Source organism: Dipodomys merriami, unplaced genomic scaffold, assembly GCF_024711535.1.
Source record: "Dipodomys merriami isolate MVZ:Mamm:240054 unplaced genomic scaffold, mDipMer1.0.p SCAF_3, whole genome shotgun sequence".
NCBI classification, from domain to species: Eukaryota; Metazoa; Chordata; class Mammalia; order Rodentia; family Heteromyidae; genus Dipodomys; species Dipodomys merriami.
In genome coordinates this window covers 13748107-13769726 of record NW_027204492.1, presented here as the reverse complement: position 1 = coordinate 13769726, position 21620 = coordinate 13748107, and the positions used below count along the sequence as shown (strand labels likewise).

General features: G+C 39.6%; 1 protein-coding gene across 2 annotated transcripts; it reads left to right on the top strand.

The window, feature by feature from the left end:
• The first annotated feature begins 4938 nt into the window (after positions 1-4938).
• Positions 4939-21593, top strand: Htatsf1 (HIV-1 Tat specific factor 1). Of its 2 annotated transcripts, XM_070039655.1 has the most exons (10): positions 4939-5173; positions 5435-5638; positions 7035-7212; positions 7734-7781; positions 8431-8585; positions 10689-10852; positions 11542-11641; positions 18214-18303; positions 18980-19117; positions 19874-21593. In XM_070039655.1, exons 2-10 carry the CDS (start codon positions 5456-5458, stop codon positions 21086-21088), a joined length of 2271 nt encoding a protein of 756 aa, XP_069895756.1. In that variant the 5' UTR covers positions 4939-5173; positions 5435-5455; the 3' UTR covers positions 21089-21593. The 2 variants fall into 2 exon arrangements, with proteins under 2 accessions (XP_069895756.1, XP_069895757.1); XM_070039656.1 differs by lacking the exon at positions 4939-5173 and having other exon boundaries at positions 5341-5638.
• Positions 21594-21620: the final 27 nt, after the last annotated feature.

Below are 21620 nucleotides of genomic sequence, written 5' to 3'. Positions count from 1 at the left end.
AGACAAACCGTGATTTTCTTCGAAGTACAAATCGTAATGTTATTGGGCTTTCTAAATAAAAGGATACCCAGGAACTATAGAAAGGCAAATTTATATATGCCAGTGAATTATTAGGGAGGTTGAATAAGAGAAATACAACAAGATGAAACTTTAAAATCCAACTTGTTTTCATTATATCGCTGATGCTTCTAAGTTCTCATGTATTCATGTGGTTATCATAAAATTGTGTTTGTGTTTACTATGTGGTGTAAATCTATGGATTCAACTTTGCACATGAAAGGGAGATCAAAAAGAGATAAAATGCTTCTTCTGCAGTTTCCTTTAAAATATATCTTCACAAAATGATGGCACTTTTCTATTAATCACGATTCCACTATGACTAGATCTGTGCAATCGAAATGAGAATGTTTGGGGGCCAGCATGTATAAAAGTACTGAGACAAGATGTGGGACAAGGTGCTTGCTCTCTGGGGTTGACACTTGCTGGCTTCATATAGTTCTACTCACAACTGCCATTCATTAGTAATTAGGCAACCATATCTTTCACAAATGCTGTAAAGAACACGCCTTATTCACGGGCAGAATAAGTGGCCACATTTGCAGTGTCACTAGAGGCCCCAGAGGATGACTTTCATCCAAAAGCCTGCAAACCTGCCAGTGTCGGAAAATACTCCTTTAAGACACTTCATTTCTTTTGGGTGAGCAGTGCCCTCTTTCTAAAAACTGGCAGAAGTACCACATGAATCTCATAACACCTGGTTGTGCAGTCATCATCAGTTCATCTTCCTGCTTGACTAATATCCAACTTGATGGGTGCCTAAATCTTGTAGGAGTGTGATCTAATTAGTCTACATCCTTGGAAATCAGATAGAAGGCTCTGATTTCCTGTCCTCTGCATCTATATGCTAACAAAATAAGCTTGTTAGTAACTGTCATCTTTAAAACGTTGTCAATAGATTTGTCAGATTTAGATTTGTGGTTTCAGAAAATGTATTCTTAGAACAAATTAAAGCTTATATTTGGCATTAGAGTTAAATTTGTATTTTTTAAAAACTTGAGTTTTGGGGTGTGATTTTTTTGGTAGATCTGAGCTTTATTTAAATGGCTTGTGTAATTGTGAGCTTTTGCTGCTAATGATGTGGCTCAAAATGTAGTAGGAACACTAGAGTTTAAATTTCTGTAAAACTGGTATACTTAAAGCAGGGGTGCTGATAATGTGTTAATATTGTTTTAAGGTGGGCAATGTAAAGTGGAGAGCAAATAAATATGAAATAAAAGTTTCAATGGCTTTGTGTAATTTTATATCCTATAATATTTCTGAAGAATATAAGAACCCATTGTAGTTCAAAGATTTGTGAGTTTTAAGTCACAAAACTCCAAATTATTTTTCTGTTTTCTCATTCTGGCATCAGTACTCTCCTAAGCATAGCTTAGACTTAACCTGATGAAAGTATTTCCCTAAACAGTTTTATAAGGCTTCAGCATCCACCCAGGCCTCGCTAGAAAATTAGGATTAAAATTGGGCTTTCAGTTTTGGAAAAGATTGGTCTCTCTTAACAGATTATCATTGTCATGGCTAACTTTACAAGTAGAGTTCAAAATACACAGTTTCATTCACATTGTTTACTGTGGTACTGCAAGTGTTCTTATGGGAAGGGGGATCCATTTGTTTTGGAAAGTCCTACACAAAGGAAGAGGTAGACAAATTGAGAACAAATCTTGCATAGCTTGCAATTTTTTCAGGGTCTTCTCTTGCCCAAGTTTTAGGATATAGACCATAATAATACACTGTGAATTATGAAAACACAGTCATCAAGTTTGAAATACAAAAAAAAAAAAAACCAAGTACAGCAGGCAAGTCTTCATCGAAGTTGAAAGTGCTAAGGTATAACACTTGCATCCTAGATTTGGTTTTAAAGCATTTCTGAAATTTAAACTTTAGGTCATGCATCCATCAATCTTTTTCTTGGAAGGAGTTCCTTTTATTTTTAGAAAGTCTTAAGATTGCAGGATATGCAGACAAGATTGAGTGGGCTTCAAAAGACCATTAAAAATCTAGTTTTGTATATCTTTCAAATTTTCAGAAAGTGTTCCTTAGCAAGATAGGTGATATCTGCTTTTGCAAGTGAATACACTTGTATTCATCAAGAAGTCATGGCCAGAAGGATCAAGGCAGTGAGGGGGAGGGATTATGAGAGAGAGAGAGAGAGAGAGAGAGAGAGAGAGAGAGAGAGAGAGAGAGAGAGAGAGAGAGAGAGAGAGAGAGAGGGAGAGGGAGAGGGAGAGAGAGAGGGAGAGACAGACAGACAGAGAGAGAGACAGACAGAGAGAGAGAGAGAGAGAGAGACTGAATGGTCTAATCAAGGTACACTGCATGAATATATGACATGTCACAATGAACTCCCCACTTATATAACTAATTGATACTAATGAAAAGTTGGGGGGGGAAGCCAGGAAAAAGTGAAGACCTGGCCAGGAATAAAACACAGATTACCCCTTACCAAGGTCAGAAGGTCGAGAGAGAAAGTGGAACTATTAGATAGTCAAAGAAAAGGCTGCTGTTTGGGTCTCAACTGGCTCCTCTCCCTAGGTTCACCATGTCTCATGTACCACACCTTCATTATTGTCCTGGAGTATTAGGAACCATCCCCTATCTTTACAACCTCTCCCTTTTGCTTGTTGCCATGAGTGTTTATTTAACTTGTAAAATATCTTTAAAAGGGCAGATTGCAAAGCAGTGAGGCTTCCAGATTACCTTAATTACGAGAGAGTTATTCTATAAATACACAGGAAAATAAACACAAATAAGAAACAGGCCTCACAGAACAGGACATTGTTAAAACACAACTGTCAGGCATCATGACCAAAGACAATGGTGTGACAGGTACAAGTGTAGTTTCTAATTGCCCTGCTCCACTGTTAAAAATGAATCAGTGAGCCTTGGGTGCTCCTTTTACACTTGGGAAACTTCCTAGGTGGTTTTGATATGTCTTTTACTTGACTTAATGGGTCTTTCTGCTTTGGTTCTAAACATGCCTGTTTGTTTCATACTCATGCTTCTTAGGAGAGACTTTTCTGGGCTTATTTAGTCAAGTATAGTGTAAAAACCATGTGCCTCACCAGGTCACTTCCATAGGTTTCCAGGCAGCCTTTGGGCCAGGGTGGTTAGGTGACATGAAACTTTGGTATAAGAAAACTTTTTGGTCACTTTTTTGCAGTTGTCATGCGAGTACTGCAAGCACTTAGCTTATATTGTGCAGTAGGGTGGCATAGCATATTACCCACCTATCCTGTGAAGTTATCCAGGGATGAAATCGGAATTTAAGAGCATATTGCTAAAAACAGATGGATTCTATTTTTAGACCAATGAAGAAATACCACAGGTTTAAACTAGCCTAATAAAAGTTATAAAGCACATGTAAATTCAGGTATCCAATAGTTCGTACTGGAAGAAAAAGTCTAGGAAAAAAATGTAATTGAAGACCAAAACTATTTTTTTTTCTGGTCGGTGGTGGGTCTTGAACTCTGGGCCTGGGCACTGTCTCTTCAGCTCAAGGCAAGTGCTGTACTACTTGAGCCACAGTGCCATTTCTGGCTTTTTGGTGGTTAATTGGAAATAAGAGTCTCACAGATTTTCTTGCCTGGGTTGGGTTTGAACCACGATCCTCAGATCTCAGCCTCCTGAGTAGCTAGGATTAAAGGCGTGAGCCACCAGTGTCAGGCAAAAAGTATTTTTTTAAAGTTTTGGTTGAAACTAAATTTCTATAGTGAGTAATTAGGCAGCCAATATTTATTTTGTACAACTTGGACCCAAGTACTATGCTTACACGCAAAGGCCACTGGAATAACAGTGTCGTCTGGGAAGCTATTCCCACTGAGAAATTAAAATATTGAGATTTGCATATGAATTCATTTTTATTTTTTATAATTTTTTAAAAGTAAAAGTTTTAATAATGCAGCAATAAATATTAACAAATATAATTCACATATGAAAAAGTCTTTAGGTCTTCAATAGCTGTTGAACATAAAGAGATGCAAAGACCAAAATGGTTGAGTCAAGTTTCTTCAGCATCGTATACTTGTATCCTTTGCCAAGCATCCTAAGCTTTCTTGTGCTGTGCCTGTTGTGGCCAAAACCTTCTACAGTGCCTGGCAGTGAGGAACTCAATAAATATTTTCTCCATTTAAAAATACAAACCTCTTTAATTGCAATAATGTGTGTGATTGCGGTGGTGGGGCTGTTTTGTTTAGCTCAGTATATGCAGCCTTTCCAAAAGAAAGGTAGAAATGGACTCAGTGGAACAATTAAGCTAGTGTTTACACGCTGGGATGTTTACAGTGCAGCCCTCTCCCACAATCCTGCAGCCTAAGTGCTGGCATGTGTGGCCCCTCCTTCCTTCCCACAAGAGAACTGTAGTATGAGGAAGGTACCAGATTTTTTTTTAAAGGGGGTGAGACTAGGAAAAGTTGAACTTCCTACACATCATTCACTCATTCATTGACATCTCGCTAGACATTACACTGCGTGCCGAGTGTTTGCAGGACGAAAACGATCAAGAGTTGAACCCTATCTTGAGGCAGTATTTTACGAATAGGCAAAGGACATGGTTCTAACACAGGGGAGGGGCACTGGGGCGAAGGAGGCGCCTCGTTTTTCCGGAGCTGGAGAAACTTGTCCAGTCCGCCCCACCCACTTCGTCAAGATGGCGGCCGCCGCAACACCCGCCCTACGCCTGCTGCATGGGAAGGTTCCCACGCTCTCATTCGAACTACAGCTGAGGCTAAATCCAGCCCGACCCGCCTGGAATCCCGCCGAGCACAAGGTCCCTAGGTGGTGTGGGTCGCCGTGGGCCTTGCCCCGCCCCCAGGCGGACTTGGGTGAGTGTGGACACGCGGCGGCAGTGCGCCCCCTGGCGCCCCGCCTCTAACACTGTCTCCGTCGGCGCCTTTTGACGCCACAGTGGGCGTGTCGACGTAACCTAGACGTCGCTACGCGCCGAAAATAGCGACTGCGTCAGCCTGAGCTTCATATTCAAATCCCTCACGTTGCCGTGAGGTCTAAGGTCGTGCAAGATTTGTTTTGTGGCGGTTGTACCGACGGTAGCCGCGCGCGCGCGTGCTCCCGGTGAGCCCCGGACAGAGCGGCGGTACCGAGGCCCGGCAAAGCCAACCAGGTGGGCGGTTGCGCGGCCGACTTCTAGGCAATGGCGCGCGCGCATGCGTGTAAGCGCGTGCGCTGGGTGGGCGGTTGGGCGGAGTCGGGGGCGGTGCGATTGCGGTGCGGTCCCGACTTCCCGGGGATTGCTGGGGCGCTGCAGGGAGGCGGGCCGGGGGGGGGGGCGGCGGGGCAGGAGTCAAGCTAGCTAGCACGGCCGACCTCGCTTTCTCTGCTCCTCTCCTGCGTTATTTTGGCCTCTTCGCTTCTGTGAACCCAGCTCCTGGGTTAGGTGGGAAACATGAGCGCCAACAACTTGGATAAAAACGATGAGTTTGATGAGCAGTTACGAATGCAAGAATTGTACGGAGACACCAAGGACGACACCCAGAATGATCCCAATGGGGAAACGGATCCTTTGGGGCAGCAGCCAACTGATACCCCATATGAGTGGGACCTGGACAAGAAAGCTTGGTTCCCCAAGGTAAGAGCTTACTGGGCGCCACTGCGGAGCGGGCCCCCTGGCCAGCCTTGCCGGGCAACTCCTTTTACATTCGCTTGGCTGAGGTCCTTGGTCCTAGACCCTCGTGGGTGGTGACGCGTCTTTTTGTTGTTTGTTGCAGTACCGATGTGTAAAGGAAGGTAAATCTTTAGCATAGTTTCTTAAATCTCTTGTTTATGCCTTATTAATTTTGTTTGTGAAGGTCATACTTGGTTATTACATTGATGACTGCCTTTTATTACAAAGAGGAAAAACACCAGGTTTTAATAACTGTTCATTTCAGATAGCTACCTTTACTTGTTCAGATGTTAAGCGTCTGTCCTATGTGCAAAATGTGGGTTGTTGGCTTTTTTAGTCTACCCATTTATATATCGTTATTGATTGAACTTTCTTCGTACTTTTATTATTGTGCTAAATTTCCTGCCCTGACATCTGTATGGAGTTGCACACAAGGATGGAAAAATCTGTGTACATTTCTTTGCAATACGTGGAAATTGCTAAGTGTTTTATTTCAGCTTGGAAGTAAAATAACTAGTGTTAAAAACTTGGTACTGTAAACTTTGTAGTAAAAGTACTCTTAATCTAAGCCTCCTACCAAGCGGAGCATCAGTATCAAAGAGCACGCTAAGTTACTTGCAAACAAGTAATACAAAACCGCACTCCTCTTATGTGTGTGAGTTTTTTACTTTAAAAATTCTTTAGTTCAACTTTCCTTTTCCCTTTTATATTTGTACATATTCTAATCCCTCCAAATTGTTAAGATTTACTATTTCACTATATGTTGAAGATTTTTTTGGTTTCTTTCCCCCTTCTAAAGTACTTTTAGCAATAGTTTGATAAGAGATGAATTTCCACCTCTAGCTTTTCTATTTTATTGAAACCTCTACCATTTCCTCATTTTCGCCATTTCTCTTTGTGCTTATTATTGAATGATAAAAGAAGATAACTTCATTTATGTCATTGTAAATAGTACCTCCCTGCCCAAAGCTTGAAAGGCAAAAAAATGGGAACTGGAGAGGTCTTTAACTAGTTCTAACACCTGTTTCATTCTCAATTGTTTTATGTATTTCTAGCCTGAGTCATGTAGACTCTAGAAAAGTAGTAGTTTATGTATGAAATAACTAAAACTAAGTTGTCAACATCGTTGGATATGCTTTAACTTATCTCACGTTTCTGCTGATGATCTTAGTTTTACCTATTTTTTTCATACTAACCGTTTTCTATATAAAGTAAGCATTATTGTAGGTAAAGTGTAATTAGGACAATTACCTGTAGGGATTGTAATATTTTCACTTAAAATACTGTACTGTAACACATTTTATATTTTGATGAGCAGAAATAAATTTCTATCTGTGTATTTACTGATTTTCTTGTTTAGATCACTGAAGATTTCATTGCTACGTATCAGGCTAATTATGGCTTCTCTAATGATGGTGCATCTAGTTCTACAAATGTCCAGGACTCGAATACTAAGCCTGTAGAAGAATCTCCACAAACAAAAACCCCTGAGCCCACTGATCCCAAAAAGAAGGGAGAAAAAAGAAAGGCTGACTCAGGTAAAACATGAGTATAAAAGTTAAAAATTTAGGCTGGGAATGTGGCTTAGTGGTAGAATGTTTGCCTAGCATGCATGAAGCCCCAGGTTCAAGTCCTCAGTACCACATAAGTAGAAAAAGCCGGAAGTGGTGCTGTGGGTCAAGTGGTAGAGTGCTAGCCTTGAGCAAAAGAAGCTCAAGGACAGTTACCCAGGCCCTGAGTCCAAGCACCAGGACTGGCAAAAAAAAAAGTTAAAAATGTATTTGAACATGAACATGTAGTCATACTTTGAGGAATTATAGTAAGATGAAGTTTTTGTCAAAGTAATGCCAGTCAAAAGGAATCAAGACTTTTATTTTACATGGAGTTCTAAAACTAATTATCAAGAGAGTCAAATATTTTAAAGCCAAGCAGTAATTTCAGTTAGTTTACCTTAATCTCCTTAAGGGTAATACAGTTCCTGAAAGTTTCACAAAAGTGCTTTATTGTCAAAATTTCAGCATGTGACTCTTATAAGCATTTATCTCACTTTGATTTTTAGGATGGTTTCACGTTGAAGAAGACAGAAATACAAATGTGTATGTGTCTGGTATGTATACCTTTTAAAATAAATTTAGGCCTAAGAATATTTGACATTTTACAGAGTGATTTTTAGTTTACAGTTTGTCTGGAATCCATTTATTTGATGTGCCAGTTTTTTTTCATTCAGCTGTTTATATTAGTAAGAAATTTGCTTTTAAAAATTTTATTGTCAAGGTGATGTACAGAAGGGTTAAAGTGACATAAGTAACTAACTCATTACCCCTTCCATCATTTTTCTCCCTTTTTCCCTCCCTCCCGTCCCCCTAAGTTGTACAGATCATTTCCAACATATTTTCTTGTGAGTATTGCTTTTGCATAGGTTCCCCCTTTGTCCTTTGTCTCACCATTTTGTTGTTCCCCTTCCCTTGTTACAGAACTAGAAAAATTGAACTATATGCAACTTTGCATGTCATCCTTATTGCCTTCTTTAGGAAACTTACATCAGTTTGCCCCTTCAGGGTCCAGAAGATAGCATAATTTTACTGTATATTGGAATACATAAAAAATGTGAACATTTTCTCAGGTCTGTAGATAAACGTTTTGCATTCACTTAGGAATCAGCTTTGTACTATCCTAAGTTGTATGTATCTAGTTGATAGCATAGCGAGGAACTCTCAACTTTTATTAATAAGTTACATTTTTTTCTGAAATTACAGGTTTGCCTCCAGACATTACAGTGGATGAATTTATACAGCTTATGTCCAAGTTTGGCATCATTATGAGAGATCCTCAGACAGAAGAATTTAAGGTTAAACTTTACAAAGATAATCAAGGAAATCTTAAAGGAGATGGGCTTTGCTGTTATTTGAAGGTTAGCTATATGATAAATAAGTTTCTTGTATTTCCATTTTGAATCCAGGAACTGTAATCTTTTATAGATGGTACCTTAAACCAAGAGTTATTCAAAACTAGCTATTAAAAAAAAAACCCTGGAATTTCAGGTGGCTCCTATATATACTATGTTTGTTACCAGTATTTTTTTTACAAAATACACAATATTCTGTAAGTTACTGAGGTACTTCTTTTGTTTTAAAAATTCTTGGTAAACTACTTGCAGCATAAATCTTGGGCCCCAAAACTTAGAATATTTACTGCCTGTTTACAAAAGGAATTTTACAGTCTCTGAATTACACTATATGGGGATTAATAACATGCTTACTGATTTAAATAGAAGAGAAGAACGAGTGGTATTAACAATTTTGAATAGCTTTGTGTAGTCTTGGGGCCATTAATTGCTCAGGGAAAGCTCATTGCCAAAGTCAGACTTCATTTCTGGAACACTTGGCAGCTTAGATGGGTATATTATATATTGCTGCCAAGTATAGACAAAATGGAGTGGTAGTGACATATACATTTTTCATAGAATCTGAAAATAATTACAAAGCAAAAAATATATAAATGGCAGTACAAATACCACAGGTGTGTTTTGAGTGTACAGTGTCCTAGTGGGAACAGGAGCAGGTAGGATTGAGCTGACAGGTTTTGGAATAATGGATAGGATTTAACCTGGTTGTGATATATTTGGCCTGGTTCTTACAATAAATGGATATGGGACTTAACCATGACTGTGTAGAAAGGCACTTTTGTAGTGTTTGCTGTAAGATTTGGGTGTTTTACAAGTTCTTCAAGTTTCTGAATTTTTTTTTGTTGTTGGTTGTGGGGCCTGAACTCTGGGCCTGGGTACTGTCCTTCAGCTCTTCAGCTCAAGGCTAGCACTCTACCACTTGATCCACAGCACCACTTCCAGCTTTTTTCTTTTAGCTTATGTTGTGCTGGGGAATCGAACCCAGGGCCTCATGCATGCAAGGCAAGCACTCTACCACTGAGCCACCTTCCCAGCCCCATGAAGTGATTCTTAAGAGTTTTAATTTGTCTTTTTTTTCCCTTGTACCAGTTATCACTCATGAACTCAGTACCTGAGTGCTTTCCCTGAGCATTTTTTTTTCACTCAAGGCTAGCATTCTACCACTTGAGCTACAATTCTATTTCTGGGAGGTTTGGGGTTTTTTTTTTTTTTGGTGGTTAATTGAAGATAGGGACTTTTCCTGCTCAGTCTGGCTATGAAATGGGATCCTCAGATCTCTCCCCCCTGTGTAGGTAGGATTACAGGCATGAGCTACCAGCACCCAGCTCAGTTGTTCTTTTGTGTTTCTTCTGAGCCTCAGGTCTTTGTGTTTGGGGATGATACTACCTCATTTGTGCAGGACCAGAATCCGTGATGTATCTAGTGTATAAGCCATCAAACAGTTATATTCTAGTTATCAGACCCACATACTCTATGATGAAGGTAAAAAGTCAAGGCTAGCTATACTGTTCCTAATTCCTTGAGTCATTCAGTAAGTAGGAATATTATAGGAGTTTAAAAGGGGAATGCACCTAAGAAATCACACAAATCATCTTGTCTCATTATTGGGACTCAAAAAGGCAAAAATATATATTAACATACTTTATTTAAGATCTACTATGTGCTGTTAGTCCCTAACTTTTCCATGCATTACTTCATTTCATTTTGTTAGGAGTTCTGTGATTAAGGCATTACTATTTAATTTTACCAATATAAATTAGGGCTCAGAACTTGGAGTAACTTGTCCAAGTTCACACAACTGGTTAGGTATAGGTGTGTCCTACAAGTTTCCTGATTTGTATTCTAGAGTTCTTTATCCAAACATTATGTAGTTGTCATTCACCTTAAACATCTTGAGCCAGGAGCTGGTGGCTCATGCCTGTAATTCTAGCTACTCAGGAGGCTAAGATCTGAGGATTGTGGTTCAAAGCCAGCCCAGGCAGGAAAGTCCATGAGTGCCCAGGCCCAAAGTTCAAGCCCCACAACCGACAAAAAGAAAAATATTCAAGTTTGATTCAATATAGACTTACTTACTATACTTTAATACTATTTACTTTTACCTTTATAAAGAGAGAATCTGTGGAACTTGCATTGAAGCTTTTGGATGAAGATGAAATTAGAGGCTACAAGTTACATGTCGAGGTGGCAAAGTTTCAGTTGAAAGGGGAATATGATGCTTCCAAGAAGAAGAAGAAGTGCAGAGATTATAAGAAGAAGCTATCTCTGCAGCAAAAGTATGTATTTTTGCTCATGTAAATACCTTAAAATACAGTTTTTTTTGTAATTGCCAGCTAGTTTTATTCCATCAAATAAGTCTACAGATTATTTTCATTCATTAGGTCATCAAGGATGTTCAGTAGTCAATCAGCAGACTAATTTGGCATGGTAGTGTCATATAACAAACAGGGAGTTTAACTAAGCTAAGAGAAGCTATGTGTTTGGAAAATATTGAACATCAAATTAAGATACTTTAGGCTTGGATATTAGAACCTTTAGTTCGTTTTCAGTGTGGATTGAAATCAGCTATATCAAGAGTCAATTTTTTTTTGTGTGCTAGTATTGGGGCTTGAACTCTGGGCCCAGATGTTGTACCTTAGCTTTTTCACTCAACACTGAAATTCTTACCACGCTGGTGTTTATTTTTTTAATTGTAGATAAGACTTCCCTGCTCAGGCTGGTTTTGAGACATGATTCTCTGATCTCAGCCTCCCAGGTAGCTAAGTCATCAATACGCAACCTGAATTTGTTTTTACCCCTGCTAGTATTTGTATTTCAAAAATATCTATGAGTAGAACTGTGAATAAAATGCACATTATTTTTTTAGAATAAAATCATTATTAAATACTCGATTGAGATTATATTAACATCTTTCTCTCCAACTAATCTGAACCAAAATTCAATTTCTGTTATTTTATTGTATTAGGCAGTTGGATTGGAGACCTGAGAGGAGAGCTGGACCCTCCCGGATGCGCCATGAACGAGTTGTCATCATCAAAAATATGTTCCACCCTACAGATTTTGAGGTAGGAAAGTCTTTTAACACTTAGAAATACCAATATGGCCTCTTTCAAGGGTGCTCAAAGCGCACTTTGGCCCATCTTTACCATATCATATTTTATATGTCTATAGAAAATGGAGCCAAGAATCAATGTAATTTTTTTTAATTCCCCTTTGTTTAAGCTCAGTGTTCTTTGTGTATGTGTATGTGTATATGCTGGTACTACGGCATGAACTCAAAACCTAGGTGATGTCCCTTAGCATTTTTGTTAAGGTTAGCACACTATTACTTGATCCATAGCTCCATTGGCCTTTTGTTGGTTAATTGGAGATAAGAGTCTCATGGATTTTACTACCTGGGCTGGCTTTGACGCTCACATCTCAGCCTCCCGAGTAGCTCAGATTACAGGTGTGAGTCACCAGCACCCAGTCCCAATGTTCTTTTTTAATTGTATCGGAGGTAGATCTGTTTAATACTCATACTGTGGCCTCAGACAACAGCAACTTGATATGAGAAATACTTAAATATCACAGTGCTAAGACTGATGGGAACAACTTACAAATTTTGAGAGCAATTCAACAAATACAGACTAGTTTTGATGGTTTCATAGTTGCAAATGAAAATTTTATTTTCCTACAAAAGTTTGACTATTTGAAACCTTAGTTTAATGAGATTCTGCCCTTGATATTAAACCATGGATGGCATTTTTCAGAACTTCATTGTTAACAAAACTCTTCAGTGGCTGTTAGGAGCAGGTTATGATACTATTCACATGGCCCGTGTAGGGACGCTTTCTAAGGGGACCAAATTGATGCTCTCATATTGTCACTGTTTACAAACCAAATCCAAAAGGACAAGAATGGACATTGGTTGGGATTGGAACATTTGTAAAACTCGAATTTTCCACTATGAACATTTTTTCTCATACTTTACATGTTATCATAGAGAAAGAATTGTTTTTCTGCTAATGATAGTTACTCCAGTAGAAAGAAATGAAAATAGAAGTACAGGGCTGGGTAAGGTGGCTCATGCCTGCAATGTCAGCTGTTAGGAAGACAGAGATTGGTAGGATCTCAGTTTTAACTCAGGGCCCCAAGCTTGCTAGGCTGACTCAATCCACTGAGCCATGCTTCCAGCCCTGCTTTTCACTGTATATTTTTAGGATAGGGTTTTGCTTCTGGTCTGAGCCACAATCTGCCTGCTTTTAGATTTCCTGTTGTCACTGGGATCACAGGTGCACAGTTGCCCTGTTTCCAGCTTCATATCATGGAAACAGACTCTCATGGACTTCTCTGCCTGGGCTGGCCTGGCTAGGATTATAGACACATGCTGCTGGTCTCAGCTATGAATTGAGAAGGGGGTCTCATGAGCTTTTCTGCTTAAGCTGGCCTTGAGCCACATCCTCTTCTCATCTTCCCAAGTAGGCATGAGCCACTGGCACCTAGCTGCAGTTGATTTTTGAAATTCTGTCCTTGCCAAGTGGGACTTTAAAATAGATATGTCACAAAATCTTATATAGGTACAACTCCAGAATTTCCTCTCTCTCTCTCTCTCTCTCTCTCTCTCTCTCTCTCTCTCTCTCTCTCTCTCACACACACACACACACACACACACACACACACACACTCACTCTCTCACTGTATATGCATTTTTCTTCCTTCTGTTGCCTGCCTTGCTCATTGAGATTCCTCATTTCAGTCTTTCACCAAGGCACATCTAGCTTTCCCAGCTCAACAAATACTATTTGTTCCCAAAAGATACATTTTATTCAACAGTGGTGATTACAAATTTTATCTAGTGGGCATTTTTCAAAATACAAGATTCATGCTTAATAAAGTTTTACTTGTTTAACAAACAACCCTTTCTTGGGCTGGGGAGGTGGCTCCGTGGTATTGTGCTTTCCTCACATGCATGAGGCCCTGGGTTTGATTCCTCAGCACCACATCAGCAGAAAAAGCCAGAAGTGGTGCTGTGGCTCAAGTGGTAGAGTGCTAGCCTTGAGCTGAAGAGCTGAGGGACAGTGCCCAGGCCCAGAGTTCAAGCCACACAACCAGCAAAAATAAATAAATAATAATAAAATAAAAAAATAAAAACAACCTTTTCTTGATTTCGTATAAAGTTTACTATCCAGTTATTCTGTTTTGTTTCCTTAATAGCATTTATTATTACTTGAAACAGTTTTACCTCGTTGCTGGTATGTGAGTTCCATGAGCACCAGGACTTTGTGTTGTTTACTTAATGCTGTATTCCCAGTACCTACAATTGCCTGGCAAACTGTAGCTCCTTCCATATATGTATATATACATATGTGTATATGTATATATAATATATGTATATATATAAATATGTCTACAATATTTTTATACTGCTAGGATCTAACAGCGTCTTGAGAATGCTAAGCATGATACTGCTCTACTGTATCTTCAATCCTAGTGGGTATTATTTATATGAAGAATAACTGAGGGCTGGGAATGTGCCTTAGTGGTAGACTGCTTGCCTAACGTGTGAAGCCCTGGGTTCAAATCCTCGGTATCACATAAAACAGAAAAAGCTGGAAGTGGCGCTGTGGCTCAAGTGGTAGAGTGCCAGCCTTGAGAAAAAAGAAGCTCAAGGGGCTGGGAAGGTGGCTCAGTGGTAGAGCGCTTGCCTTGCATGCATGAAGCCCTGGGTTAGATTCCTCACCACCACATAAGCAGAAAAAGCCAGAAGTGGTTCAAGTGGTAGAGTGCTAGCCTTGAGCTGAAGAGCTCAGGGACAGCACCCAGGTCCCATGACTGGGAAAAAACAAAGAGCCAAAAAATCAGAAGGGGGTGGTGTGAACTAGAGGCAAGGACTTGAATAAAATCACACTGGCTCAAAAGGCCCTTCCCTTACCTCCTGATGCATTACTGCCTTTTGCTGGGTGCCAGTGGCTCACGCCTGTAATCCTAGCTACTCAGGAGGCTGAGATCTGAGGATCACAGTTCAAAACCAGCCCAGGCAAGAAACTCCGTGAGACTTTTCTCTCCAATAAACCACTAGAAAACCGGAAGTAGCACTGTGGCTCAAGTGGTAGAGCACTCACCTTGAGCTGAAGAGCTGAGGAACAGTGCCCAGGCCCAGAGTTCAAGCCCATGACTGACCAATAAAAAGAAGCAGCAGCAGCAACTCAGGGACAGTGCCCAGGCCCTGAGTTCAAGCTCCAAGACTGGCAAAAAAAAAAAAAAAAAGAATAACTGAAAGTGATTAGGTGGGATTCCTGTTAACTTCCAAGCCAGAGTCCTTATTCACCCAAAGGATAAAACATTTTCATCTTTAGCATCTTTGTAAAAGTAGCCAGGTTTCCTCAGCTGCTTTGACTCACAGGGTGGTAGGGCACGGTATTGGTAGTGGTGGGCTTCAGATTTCACAAGAAAAGAAGTCTGTGTTGGTGCTTACTGCCCTTGTTTGCTTACCTGCCTGGCCTCAAGTGGTCCTAGCTTAATGATGGCCTGTCAGGAAGAGGAATGACAAGTCTTGATTTTCATTGACTCTCTTTGTGGACCTGGGCCTCAAAGTGTATCAGTAAAGACCTGTACTATTATTCAATGGTTATTTAAATTTAAGTTAATTAAACATAAATATGCTTCAGTTACTCACTTGTACTAGACACATATAGGTTTGTACTCTTTTGGATAGCGCAAATATAAAGTTGCATTATCACAGAAAGTATTTGGTCAGTGGTGGTATAGGCGTTATATAGCTCTACTTTTTGTTGTTGTTTTGAGTCAGGGTCTCATATAGCCCAGGCTGCCCTTGAACTTAGGATACTACTGCCTCAGCATCCTGAGTGCTTGAGATTGTAGGTATAAGCTGATATCAGAGTAAACATTAAAAGCTGATGTTCTTAATGTATTTAATTCTTCTGTTATTTAAAAAATGCATTGCTTGGTAAATTTGAATACCAAGAAATGAAGAATCAGAACTCACACTCAAAGGGAAATTTCTCTTTGTGCCTATCACAAGTGTCCAATAGAAATACAATCTGAGCCACATGCTACTTCAGTTTTTTCTGTAGCTTCTATTAAAAGAAATAAAACTACTGAAATTAACTTTAATGAGGCATTTTGTTTAAACCAGTATATCTCAAATATTAACTTAAACATGTAATGAATACCAAAATATTAATGAGCAATGGGATTATGCATGTCACACTTTGAGCACACCTCAATTTGGAGAGTAGCCATATTTCCTGTACCCAGCTTAGCCATTTTAAGTTTAGATTGGAAAGGCATGAGACCCAGGTTTATCTCTTCTGGAAATAGAATTTGGAGAGTTGACTGCAGAAGCTTTCAGTGCAGGAGGCTGATTTTAGACTCTGGCCGGTTTTATACAAGGTCTCATCATCAGAAAATTTCCATTTGCAGCTTGCTAGGTTAGATTCTTCCTAAAGGAGGGAGTGTTATCTTTTAAGCATTAAGCAGTAGTGATATGTTAGCTTTTCAAGCTGCTAAAAGTAAAGACAGAGGTTCGAGAAGACAGGCTAAGAATTGATGTCATGTAGGAAGGTCACTGAGATGTTCACATATAAATGAAGTTGATGATTCCCCCCACCTTGCAGAGAACACACTCGGATTCAAATTTTGCTATGTGCTTACCTGTATTTTTTTTGTTTTGTTTTTGATAAAAACCCTGTGTTTTTTTCTTGGTGAATAAAAGGGAGATGTTAAAAACAGCTTACCCAGCAAGCTCAAAGTTCATGAGTTCAAACCCTGCACGAAAAGAACAGTTTCTCAAGCTCTGAAAAAGTTTTTATTGAGATTGTTGTGTATACAATTCTGTGCTGTACGGAAGTGGCACTGTAGCTCAAGTGGTAGAGCGCTCGCCTTGAGTTGAAGAGCTGAGGGACAACGCCCAGGCCCAGAGTTCAAGCCCCACGACCGACAAAAAAAACAATTCTGTGCTGTATATCGTGGAGTATATAAAAGTCAGGCAAACAAGGTTGCAGCTTTCTGAAAACACACAAACCTATCAGACTTAACCAGGCAGCATCACCTAATTACCAAAAGGCCTTTATGCTCCATTTCCATTATTCACAGGTCTGACAATTTTGCATGAAACAATGCCTTTTTCAAAATTGGTAGGAAAATAATATAGTCTGCTAGATACAGTTTTAGATTTGTGCAGAAGATTATGATTTCATGTTTTGGATCCTAAATCTGAATTCAATAACAGTGCACTAGTTGTTTATCTTTGCTTTTGGGAGAACATTAGGAGAGGGAAGCCACTTTTTGGTAGTTCATTGTAATTCGTGTATCATTGGTAAGAAAAAGGAAAAAATGTAAGAAAGATACACTTAAATGTTTCCTGGAATGTATAAATTGACTTCAGTAGAAATTCACAGAATATCATCATTTATATTTGTTCGTAGTGAAAATTAGACTTGGTAATAGAGATTTTTCTGAGTCTTTCTGATTCTGAAGCTTAGAAAAAAATTTAAAAGAAGAATGGCATTAAGAATACTAATCATAGCCGGGTACCAGTGGCTCACATTGTATTCCTAGCTTTTCAGGAGGCTGAGAGCCGAGGATTGCAATTCAAAGCCAGCCCAGTCAGAAAAGTCTGTGAGTCTCCAATAGAGTGGCCACAGCGCCACTCTAGCTTTTTGGCTCAAGTGGTAGGGTGCTAGCCTTGAGCCAAAGATGCTTCAGGACAATGCCCAGACTCTTGCGTTCAAGCCCCAGGACTGGCACCAAGACAGTAAGCATTGATAACCTATGTGAACCTTTCGTATCTAAAAAGGAGGATATTTGTGTGTGTATGTGCTGGCACTGGGGCTTGAACTTAGGGCATCATGCTGTTACATGGCTTTTCAGCTCAGTGCTGTTATTCTACACCTTCACTTCTAGCTTTTTGGGTGGCTAATTGGAGATGAGAGGCTCATTGGCTTTCCTTCCTGGGCTGGCTTTGAATCCTGATCCTGAGATCTCAGCCTTCTGGGTGGCCAGGATTGCGGGCATGAACCACCAGTACCAGGCTTTGAATTTCTTAATACACTCACACTCATAAGAAAGCACCAGCATAAATGCACCAGCATACATGCACAATAGTTGTTGTGTTTAATGCATGCTATTTTTCTTTGTAGTGTGTGGTTCTGTGGTAGTGTGGCAGAAGATTAGAAAGAGAATCATTATCAAGTTTATCTTGTGAATTAAAATAGAATCTTAGAAGTACAAAAAGACAAACTTCGACCATTTAGTCAGTGAAAAGGCTATCTCCTTATTACATTTTGGTAACTAGGAATCTGTGTGAAACACAGAACAAAGGGCTGTCACCAGTACTATTATGCAAGGTGTGATTGAGGAATTGTACTCTAGGACTTCTACTTACAGCTGCTGTTAATTTGGGATTTCCAGTTCCCAATTACCTTCTTTTTCCTTTGCCACTGTGGGCACTTGCTCTCTGCCATGATTTTCCCTTTCCTCTGTCTTAAAAGCGGGCAGACCTGTACTAGTGACAGTGATTGTAGTAGTCTAACTTCGCTTAATTTTGATTTTTTTTAGCTTTGCAGAGTGTAAACATCTTTAAGCAGACTCACAGACAGAGCCAAATCCATCTTACACAGGTTTGTTTTTGCAGGATGATCCACTGGTGTTAAATGAGATCAGAGAAGATCTGCGAGTTGAATGTTCAAAGTTTGGGCAAATTAAAAAGCTCCTTCTCTTTGATGTAAGTTCATGGCCTGCACAAAAGAATCTGAAAGAAATCATTCTTATAGCTTATTACATGATAATTGAACATCAGAACGGCCCTTGACTTCAGATTACTGTTTTTATGTAGTAGGTCTGCTCTCGGCTGGTAGTTATATGTCCCCTGTCATAAGATATACATGGTTTACAAGCCAAGGTGTTGATAAAGTTCATTCGTCTGTCTTATTTCTCTTTATGATCACTTTTTAAAGAGTATGTGATGAATTGAAAGAAAGTATAAGAAAAATACATGAGACTTTACAGTTTTCCTGTCTGCCCCCTCTGTATTTGGTACAATCAGGAAAAATATTCTCTGACACATTTCCCCTCTTTTGTCTTTCATTTACTTCCAAAGTTGACACATGATAATTAAAAGTCACCATTGATTGCTGATGTGCTATAAACTACTTTATGTGTTATCTCATTTTGTTAGTTCACAATACGTCCGTGTAGGTAGGTACTATTCTACCCACTTTACAGCTGAAACTTGGGGACAGAGCACTGTTCTTGCTAGTTACGATGAAGCTAAAGCAGCAACTTTTTGCATGTTACTGGCTAGGAAAGAATTTGTGAAGTGTTAGCTAAAAGAATCAGAATGGTACTTTATCAAATTTGTTTTGTTTCAATCTTACTTGTCATTCCTTGTTCTTTCTTAGAGGCACCCAGATGGCGTAGCCTCTGTGTCCTTTAGGGAACCTGAGGAAGCTGATTATTGTATTCAAACCCTTGATGGAAGGTGGTTTGGTGGCCGTCAAATCACTGCCCAAGCATGGGATGGGACTACTGATTATCAGGTAAATCTTCAACTGTTAGGCATACAGAATTGTTTCATTAAAAGGATTGATCTATAAGTTCTTTGCATTGAAGTGGGGGCTTTGGTTTAATGGCTTTGTATAACAATATTTCCTCAAATAAGAATGTGCATTCTGAGGATAGAGGAAAAAGTTTTGGTCTGTGTGTGTGCATGCACGTGCACATGTGTATACATGTGTGTATGCTAATCCTGTGCTTGAACTCAGGACCTAGGCACTATCCCTGAGCTTTTTTTTGGTCAAGGTTAGCACTTTACCATTTGAAACTGTACTCTACTTTCAGCTTTCTGGAAGTTTATTGGAAATAAGAATCTCACAGACTTTCCTACCTGGCCTGGCTTTGAAGTACAAAACTCAGTGCTCAGCTTCGTGAATAGCTAGGATTACAGGTTTGAGCCACCAGTGCCTGGCTATAGTCTTTTTTTTTTTTAAGTCTGAGATTTTCAGGCTTGCTCAAAACAGTAATAGGAAATGAACATATTAAACCAAAGTGTTTTTCTTCCTCTCTCTATTCTCCAATACTGTAGTGTTTGTAGTTATTTAAATGCTCTTCTTTAAGGTCAGTTAAGGTGTAAATTTTGACAAGTGAAGACTGAAGAAAAGGGAATGACTTGAATTTCCTAAGAACAGTTGCTTTACCAAATCAGAGAACCTGAATCAGTATTAGAAATGCTCAAAGAAGTTGAAACTTGTTTTTGCTTATAACTCATTTTAATGGCAGTTTGTACTTAACCACAGGTAGAAGAGACCTCAAGAGAAAGGGAGGAGAGGCTGAAAGGATGGGAAGAATTCCTCAATACTCCAGAGACAAACAGAGGCCTTCAGCGTTCAAATTCTCTCTGTGTTCCAGAACAGGCAGGGCCTTCTAGAGTAAGGCATTTTTCAGAGCACCCAGGCGCATCTGATGTGAATGTTCAAGAGGCTCCAACTGGAATGACATTTGAAGAACCTATTGATGAGAAGAAGTTTGAGAAGATAGAAGATGTAGAAGAATTTGAAGAAGCTGCTTCAGGGAAGAATGTTAACGAAGAAGGGCCTGAGAAAGAGGGGCAAGAAGGTTGCCCTACCAAAGAGTCTGAAGGAAGCTGCCCCAAGACAGAATGTGAAACAGGTTGTCCTGAAAAAGGGCTTGAAGAGGGTAGTTCTAAAAAGGAGGTGAAAGAGAATGGCTCAGAAAAAGAGTCTAAGAAGATAGTAAAAAGCGATTGCGAAGAGAATGGCCTTCCACAAGCTTGTGAAGACAATGACCCTGACAAGGAATCTGAAGAACAGGACAGCCCTAGCAAAGAATCAGAAGAGGAAGACTCAGAGAGAGAATCTGAAGAAGATTGCTCTGAAAAGCAGTCTGAAGAATGCTCGGAAAAAGAAATAGAAGAAAATGGGCTAGATAAAGATTCTGATGTGGATGGCTCTGACAGAGAGTTTGCTGACAACCTCGACAAAGAGTTAGAAGAAAATGACACTGACAAGTCTGAATTTGATGAAGGTTCTGAGAGGGTGTTAGATGAGGAAGGCTCTGAGAGAGAACTGGATGAAGACTCAGAAGAAAAGGAGGAAGAAGAAGGTATGTATGAGAAGGTTTTTGATGATGAGTCTGACGAGAAAGAAGAGGAAGAAGATGCAGAGGAAAAAGAGGGTGAAGAATCTGATGAGAAAGAGGAGGAAGATAATGCAGATGAAAAGTTGTTTGAAGACTCAGATGAAAAGGAAGAAGATGCAGATCTAAAGGAAGATGAAGACGATGATGAGAAGTTGTTTGAGGACAACAATTCCAACGAGAAGTCATTTGATGAGGAGGAGGGTTACAATGAAAAGCTGTTCGAGGATTCTGATGAAAAAGGGACTGTAGCGAATGTGAAGGAAGATGGGCCTCTCTCCACAGGCAGCAGCTTCGTTCTCAGTAGTGATGATGAGGACGAAGATGAGGAGGAGGATGACGATGACGATGTTTAATCCCTTACACTTGCTTTTAGGGAGAACCCTCCATCTCCATTTGCCTGTGCTTCAGGGTCATTAGTAGTACTAAATGAACATGTGCATAGTGGTAGGGTGCAGAATGCATTATTGCGTTGAACATTTTTTTCATTGTTACCTATATGTGTTCCTATAGATTTTAAATATATCTTAACCAGCTCTTCATTTAAATCTTCATAGGTAAAATGCAAGTAAACTGGATACTTGCCCTTTTGTCAGATTTGTTAAATGCATGCAAAAGAATATTTTTAAAAGTATTCTGATTGAAGTTTGTGATATTCAAAAATAAAAAAAGTTGATAATCTGCAGAACCTGCAAGTTGGGCTTGAATTAAGTTGCATTTTAACTTCATGGTATTGCTTTATCCCAAATCTCTGAGGACTTTGTCCCTCTTTCCCCATTCTAAACCACAACATGATCCTAAACTCAGAGTTGATATAACACTAGATTTTTTCCCCCATATGTATTCCTTGGCTATTTTATACCCCATTTCCATTAAAATTGACGCCTG

What these genes read in the sequence shown, in the direction of transcription:
- Htatsf1 (XM_070039655.1), top strand. Translation starts at nt 5,456, where the DNA reads ATGAGCGCCAACAACTTGGATAAAAACGATGAGTTTGATGAGCAGTTA. An exon ending in AAGCTATCTCTGCAGCAAAA is followed by an intron (nt 10,853 to 11,541) that starts GTATGTATTTTT and finishes TTATTGTATTAG; the next exon opens with GCAGTTGGATTGGAGACCTG. An exon ending in TCCACCCTACAGATTTTGAG is followed by an intron (nt 11,642 to 18,213) that starts GTAGGAAAGTCT and finishes TTGTTTTTGCAG; the next exon opens with GATGATCCACTGGTGTTAAA.